This window comes from Hypanus sabinus, chromosome 4 (genome assembly GCF_030144855.1).
Source record: "Hypanus sabinus isolate sHypSab1 chromosome 4, sHypSab1.hap1, whole genome shotgun sequence".
In the NCBI taxonomy this organism is placed as follows: domain Eukaryota; kingdom Metazoa; phylum Chordata; class Chondrichthyes; order Myliobatiformes; family Dasyatidae; genus Hypanus; species Hypanus sabinus.
The window spans coordinates 42,208,412-42,216,460 of NC_082709.1; the positions used below are offsets into that span (position 1 = coordinate 42,208,412).

The 8,049-nt window shown below is 44.4% G+C and overlaps 1 protein-coding gene across 1 annotated transcript in view; it reads right to left on the reverse strand.

The window, feature by feature from the left end:
* The window catches only part of LOC132393598 (uncharacterized), a 115,487-nt gene extending 108,382 nt beyond the window's left edge, over window positions 1-7,105 (reverse strand). The window contains exons 1-2 of the mRNA XM_059969051.1: window positions 7,034-7,105; window positions 5,371-6,755 (exon numbers count right to left, since the gene is read on the reverse strand). Of these exons, the coding sequence (XP_059825034.1) occupies window positions 5,371-6,588 (1,218 nt within the window). The 5' untranslated portion in view covers window positions 6,589-6,755; window positions 7,034-7,105. The remainder of the gene's footprint in view (window positions 1-5,370; window positions 6,756-7,033) is intronic.
* Window positions 7,106-8,049: the final 944 nt, after the last annotated feature.

Consider the following 8,049-nt stretch of genomic DNA (forward strand, 5'->3'; position numbering starts at 1 on the left):
AATGGGCTTCCAGCGGCGGTGGTGGAGGCGGAAACAATAGGATCTTTTAAGAGACTCCTGGATAGGTACATGGAGCTTGGAAAAATAAAGGGCTATGAGTAACCCTAGGTTGTTCTAAGGTTAGGACATGTTCGGCACAGCTTTGTGGGCCAAAGGGCCTGTATTGTGCTGTAGATTTTCTATGTTTCTAATACAGCCCTAATTTGTTCAACCTCTCCTATACCCACCATTGCAGGCAGCATCCTGGGAAACCTCTACTGCACTTTCTCTGTAGCCTCCACATCCTTCTGAATTATAATAGGGAAAAGATGGTCTCTGTTAGGAAAAAGAATTTATCGATTATGAAGACATACAGCTCCAAAACATACTCAGCCCACTCTGCCTATACTGACCATTTATCTATACTCTGCTCATTTGGCATTATTTTCTTTACCCAGGATGAATGTTAAAAAATGAGCACTTTTGACAGATAAGCAAAGTGCAATGGTGCATCAATGCACAACAGATTAAATAGGCACTCTTAATGGGAAACTGCTGGTTTTCTAGAAGTATTTACAAATATTGAAATGTAAGTTATATAGCATGCACCATGATTGAACAGTGGTTCTCAAAGTGGATTTGTGGGAAAACTCTAAAGCTAAATTGTAAAGTACACATTTTGATAAATTTGAATTATTGAGTGATCGTCTACTGTCAGATTTCAATACATTTATTGTTTTTTGTGTTGAGATGGCAAACAGCTGTATCCATTTGATTTCTGTTATTTTGTGATGTACTTGTCCTAAACGGGAAAGTAAATTGTTGCCCTAAAACAATCTTACTATGATCATATTGCACATATATACTGCAGAAGGTTCAGTCGCTCTCAGGTGTTTATTTTTAACTTTATTTTACCCATTACTTAATGTTACATGTGCTTGAAAATAAAATAAGATGGATCAAAATGTGCAACTCAGCTCAGCGTGTGCTAAAGTAACCACTTCTTGACTGGTTGCAAGCACAAATTATTAACTATTTTGACTGAATCTTGTTTTTGTTTGGTTAACATATTGAGATCCAGCTGAGTTAACGAATTACGGCCTAACATCAATGTGTCAACTTTTAGAAGTAGGCAACCTAGACAGATCCGCATGTCAAAAGTTCTGAAATACAGGTTTAGAGCTGTCTCTACCATTCTGAAGCTCAAAGCTCCAGTACACTCTCTCTTAATCTTTTATTGTTAAACATGCATTAAGAACAGGAAGCAGCCTCTTCCAGTATTATTTTAAGTGATTGATTATTTATGGATTAGTCCTTTCATGACTCTGTTGGCCTTTGCTACATATCAATGAGTATTTGGTGCTTTGCATAGCTGTTTTCAATGTAAAATTCCATAGGGAGTGGGACAACACGTGCTGAAGGATGTTTTCCTGACTGCAAGGGTTCTGAGCAAACCAGTTGCTCCCAGACAAGAATCCTTTAGCAGGTGCTACAAAAGAACGTAAGCCCGTTACAAGGGGAACAAAGTTTATAAAAGCAATGTGCAAACTGGGATAGGTTCAAAGCATGTGTCAAAGAGTGGTGTGCAAGAGTGAGTTTCAACGCATCGGGCACTGGCATCAGTATACGGGAAAGAGGAGGAGTTGTTCCATTGAGAGGGGCTTCACTTACATTGGACTAGAACAGATTGAATCATTTTATTTATTTATTATTTATGGAGATACAGCGCAGAACAAGCCCTTCTGGCCCTTTGAGCCATGCTGCCCAGCAACCTTCGATTTAACTCTAGGCCAATCATGGAACAATTTACAATGTCCAAATAACTTACCAACCAGTATGTCTTTGGGTGTAGGGAGGAAACCAGAAACGGAGGAAACTCACACGGTCACAGCCATGTTCAAACTCCTTACGGACACTGACAGGAACTGAACCCAGGTCGCTGGCATTGTGAAGTGACGTGCTAAACTCTAGTGCTGCACGTAATAACAAAGGCTTCAGAAACAATATTACACTGAATAGTGAGATAGGGCACAGATGATGGGGAGATTAAAAGAGTAAAGAGAAAAGACAAAATCATGGGGCAAGTTAGCAAAATAGGTCTGGATAACCTTGTAGATATAATCTGTAGATGTACCTTTATGCTTGTATATTGTTGCATAATATACAAGCATAATAGAGTGAGTATAAGGAGAAATGTAGTAAACGGGTAAAATTAAAGGCTGCTTAACTGAATACATACACATTGGCAATCAGTCTCACGTAGAACATAGATCAGTAGAGTACAGGAGACACCCTTAGACCCATAATGTTGCGCTGGCCATTTAGTCTACCCTAACATCAATCTAATCCCTTCCTTCTACATAGCCCTCCATTTCTCTTCAATCTACATACCTATCTCAGAATCTCTTAAATATCGCTAATGTATCTAACTCTACCACAACCCCTGGCAAAATATTCCATGCACTGTGTAAAAAAAAACTAACTCTGTGTAAAAAATCTACATCTCCTCATACTACAGTGAACAGGAATATTACAGTGAGCAATGTGAGTGTGAAGTACAGTGTTTCTAAGTGTGTGAGGATGGGGTGTACTTTTTCTTTTTCCCATTTTAGATCCTGTAACGTTCTCCTTCGGGTGTAACGAAACGCCGAATTTAACGTCCGGATAAACCACAGTTAATAAGAACCAGATCGCAGTAAGATTAACCATTTACTGTTCACTCTTCACATTAACATATGGTGAAAACTGTTGATAAAACAATACAAGATTGATACAGTATTTGTTCCTTCCTTAATATCACATTTCAAGTGTAAATACTTGCAAAGGTGACTATAACTACATTACACTAAGGTGCAGTATACAGGGAGAGTTTACCTGCTCCATTGACTACTTTAAATACACTTCCATGCAAACTATCCGCGACTCTTTAACTAACGAAAGCATAAACATTATCTACCGTCGTTACCTCTAACAGGATCAGCATTAACATCTTAGTTCAATATATCGATTATCTATTAACTTACAGCGTTGCTCTCACTGTGATTTCTCATGCCTGCAAAACTGCTTGTACTCAGGTGAGCCTCGTGGAAAGCCCCCACCCTCGCGCTAATTTCAAACCGGTGTTTTCCCACAAGACGCGGCGAAACCGGATGTGACGTCATCGCATGCCGATATATTTTACATGCAATGAATACACTTTAAACACTTCTAATTCTAACTAGAAAATACTATTGAATGAATTACTAAGCGAAAATATTATAAACTAAATAACTGTCGTAAAGACAGCACACTCCCCGCTTGACCTTCGTAAGGTCACAATGAGCAGAGTACAAAACTTAGTCTCTTAATCAGTCATTGGGTAGAAGTAGAATAACTTCTGTAACTGGCCCTTGGTAAATTTTTCACATCGCCTTGGTTGGTAGTCTTCAATTCGATCTTCCTGACATGTCCATCCCCGCTAGGGAATGTAGCAGTGATTCTGGCCGTTGGCCAGCTGTTGCGGGTGGCTTGCTTGTCCCTGAGCAGGACTAAGTCTCCAACTTGAAGATTCCTACGGGGTTCTGTCCACTTTCGTCTCTGTTGCAACGAGTGTAGATATTTCTGTCTCCAGCGGGACCAGAACTGATTTGCCAGAGCCTGGACTTGTCTCCATTGCTTTGTGTACAGATCCCTGTCTGAAAAGTCTCCTGGTGGAGGAGGTGCCCCTGCCTTCTGTGTAAGGAGCATTGATGGCGAAAGTATAAAGGGGTTTTCTGGGTCAGAAGACACAGGTAGGAATGATTGTGCGTTTATAATGGCTGTGACCTCTGCCATTAGGGTGCACAGTACCTCGTGGGCCAATCGGGTGCGTTGCTGCATCTCGGGTTTCCTTTTCCGGGTTTTCCGTAAGGACGTGAACCGTTTGACTGCCTGCTCTTTGTTATCTGGTGAGCGCTGGCATGGTTCTCTGATTGGCAATGGGGCAACCCCATTATTTGCTTCATCTCTGAAGACCTTGGTGTCTTTGGGTTTTAAAGAAATGGTATCTTGAGCTGATTGTGCAAGTTTGTTTCCGTGCTCGGTTTGAACGAAAACTGACTGACCTAGCGTCTCGTCGGTTACTTTACGCTTGGTAATGTCTTGTTGTGCTTCTTTGATGCACGGGACACTCGGGCAGGGTTGAAAGATTGAATGGCGGCCACTCTCTAGCACATTGGTCTTGAGTGTGTTAACCATCGGTTTGTGTACGTCACCGAGACACACCTCTCCTATCACCACCCAGCCCAGATCCAGACGTTGCGCGAAGGGGGCGTTGAGTGGTCCATTGATCTGCTGCCTAACCTTGTGTACCTGGATAACATCTCTTCCTAATAGCAGGAGTATTTCCGCTTTCGGATCCAGCTCTGGGATGTGTTTGGCGAAGTGGTGGAGATGCGGCTGGTGTAGCAACGCACTTGGTGTCGGGATCCCAGCGCGGTTATTCATGATTTCATTGCACTCTAAGAGCGGAGGGAGACAGATGACGACTTTACCATCCAGGGACTCGATCTGGATGCCTTCTGCCTTCCTTCCTTGGGTTTCCATGTTGCCTGAGCAAGTTTTGAGGTAGTATGGGAACCGCTCACTCTCAATGTTGAACAATTTAAAGAACTCTGGACTGACTAGTGAACGATTGCTCTGATCGTCCAGAATCACATAGGCTTTGATGGCCTTGTCTTTGGCTCCTTTAGGGTACACCTTAGTGAGGCAGATCTTGGAGCAAGAACGACTTGACTGAGCTTGACCGCAAACTTCTGTACAGTTCGTGCTGACAGCTATTGACCTAGAGTGAGCCTCTCCCTCCCCGCCGTCCTGTTGTGGGGGTGAAGGAGCACTCTCGGTTTGCGGTGACAGGTCGGGATGCATGGCCTCGACGTGATCTGGGCTGTCACATTCCTGACACTTCACGGCGATCGTACACTCTCTGGCGAGGTGAGAGGTTGAGGAACAGCATCTAAAACATATTCTTTTCTCCTTGAGAAGAGCCGTCCTCTCTTCAAGAGGTTTTTCCCTAAACATTCTGCATGCTTTCAGGGGGTGAGGTTTGTTATGCAACGGACAATACTTGCCAGGGTCGTTGTTAGTTGTAAGGGCTTCGGTCTTGAGCACTGACACGGGTTTATCAATGTTGAAAACATTCGAAACGGATCTGCCTGGCTTGGTGTAAATCGAACTGCTTCCTGGACCTACAAGGCTAGGGTCGTTTCGCCTCTTCGCCTCCTTGCACACAAACCTAGTGAGGAGCTCAAAGGGAGGAAATCGACCATCGTGGTCTTCCTTGTACTCTGAGGCAACAGTCAGCCACTTGTCCTGCAGCCCAAATGGAAGTTTGTCCACAATTGGTCTAATCCCGGATGGAGTATCTAGGAATACTAAACCAGCCGAATAGCCATCTTCTTTGGCGCCTTGGATCTCCATGAGTAAATCTCCGAATTCTCTTAACTTAAAGTGATCTTTGGCTGACACCTTAGGAAAGTTTCCCAGACGTCGATATAGCGCCGCTTCAATAATGTCGGGGGCCCCATATCTCTCCCAAAGTCTCTCCCACGCTTCGCTTAAGGCTAGCTCAGGTTTGTTGATGTACACTGAACGCATGCGTCTCACCTGGTCGCGTGATTCTTTTCCCAGCCATTTCGCCATAAGGTCCAACCTTTGGGTTGCACTGAGCTGGACCCCGTCAATCACGTTGGTGAATGTGGAGAGCCAAGCACGGTAATTTTCGGGTTTATCGTCAAACTGGTACAGTCCCGAAGTGACGAGATCCCGTCGTGCTAAATACTGCAGCGTGGGATCGGCTGCAAGCGGCGTGCGGGCTGGAGAAGTACGTTGGCGCCTATATGACTGAGAACGCACGTTTCTCATGGAATTTGCCATCCTGGATTCAACCTCCGCGTCTCTTCGCATCGAACTTTGTAACTTTGGTGTCAAAGTATATCGGTTGTCAGCTCTTTCATTCTTGACTTCATCGCGGGGCCGCGAGGGTAAATTCTCTTCCTCGTAGCTGGGGAAGTTATCGAATAGGTATGGAGAGGGGAGACGAGCCTGCCTGTCTGCTTGATATTGTACATAGTCGCTCGTGCGTTCCAGTCTGGTCCTTTCCAAAGCAGAACTTGTTTCGGTCAGATCACGCGACCCTTCAGCTTCTTCTATGTACTCTGCTTCCATCCTGGCAGCTTCTCCTTCTCCTTCTAGCTGCAGCACATGCAACTCTGTCGATATTTTTGTCATTTCCAACTGGGTTTCGGCTTCTCTGGCGGCCCTTTCTTTCTGGATTTCGACTTCTCTGGCAGCCTCTTCTCTTTGTCTGGCGGCCCTTTCGGCTTCTTTGGTGGCCAGTTTCATTTTCAAAACTGCCTCTTGTTTGGCGTAATGCAGTCGCACCTTGGCGGCTTCTGCCTTGGCTCTTGCCTGTGTGGACTTACTTGATGTCGTTCTACTGCCCTTGTCGCTGGGCGCCATCGACTTGATCCCGGATCGAGCTGACATTGCAGCACTTGGAACACCTGATAACGCCTGGGTGGGCTTACTTGATGTCGGTTTACTGCCCTTGTCGCTGGGCGGCGTCGACTTGATGCTGGATTGAGCTGACATTGCAGCACTTGAAACACCTGATAATGCCGCTTTTTCACTGTAACGTTCTCCTTCGGGTGTAACGAAACGCCGAATTTAACGTCCGGATAAACCACAGTTAATAAGAACCAGATCGCAGTAAGATTAACCATTTACTGTTTACTCTTCACATTAACATATGGTGAAAACTGTTGATAAAACAATACAAGATTGATACAGTATTTGTTCCTTCCTTAATATCACATTTCAAGTGTAAATACTTGCAAAGGTGACTATAACTACATTACACTAAGGTGCAGTATACAGGGAGAGTTTACCTGCTCCATTGACTACTTTAAATACACTTCCATGCAAACTATCCGCGACTCTTTAACTAACGAAAGCATAAACATTATCTACCGTCGTTACCTCTAACAGGATCAGCATTAACATCTTAGTTCAATATATCGATTATCTATTAACTTACAGCGTTGCTCTCACTGTGATTTCTCATGCCTGCAAAACTGCTTGTACTCAGGTGAGCCTCGTGGAAAGCCCCCACCCTCGCGCTAATTTCAAACCGGTGTTTTCCCACAAGATGCGGCGAAACCGGATGTGACGTCATCGCATGCCGATATATTTTACATGCAATGAATACACTTTAAACACTTCTAATTCTAACTAGAAAATACTATTGAATGAATTACTAAGCGAAAATATTATAAACTAAATAACTGTCGTAAAGACAGCACAGATCCCCTTTTATCTCCTTCTCTTCTCTTCTCCTGCCCACCAACTCCTTTTTGTGCCCTTCTCTTCCTGGTTCTACATTCCTATCAGATTCTTTCTTCTTCAGCTCTTACCTGTTCCACCTATCACTTCCCAGCTTCTCACTTCATTCCCCCTCAACCACCCGGCCATCTCCCCCCCCCCCCACCTGATTTCACTTATCACCTGCCTGCCTGTACTCCTTCATCTCCCCCAGCCTCTTATTCTGCCTTATTCCCCCTTCCTTCACAGACCCGGTGAAGGGTCTCAGCCTGAAACATTGACACTTTATCGCCCTCCATAGAGTGTCAACATTTCAAGCTGAGACCTCTTGTGTGTTGCTCTGGATTCCAGCATCTCTTGTATTTATGTTAAAAGTGATTTCCGACAGCTGGTGATAATTGCAGGGTGCGTGTCAAAGGTGCTGTGAATGACTCAGTATCGGATACTGTTGGTGCAACATATAAACTAGTCTTTTGAAGATGTCTTTGCTGACCTTGACCACTTGGTTAAGGTCATTGAACTATTTATAGCTGCATCCAGGATCTTGGCATCAAGGACCAAAATGACTCTCTCTCACTACATTCTGACCAGGTGCTTAGAGAGCTTTCTGGTGAGCCCTCCACTGCAGCACGCTAAAGGACCAAGATGTACCAGAGGTACCAGTCCTCAGTGCTTGCCAGGAACTGCGCCTTCCCAGGACCTGTTTCTGTCATGGTGCACCTCCTCTTTAAG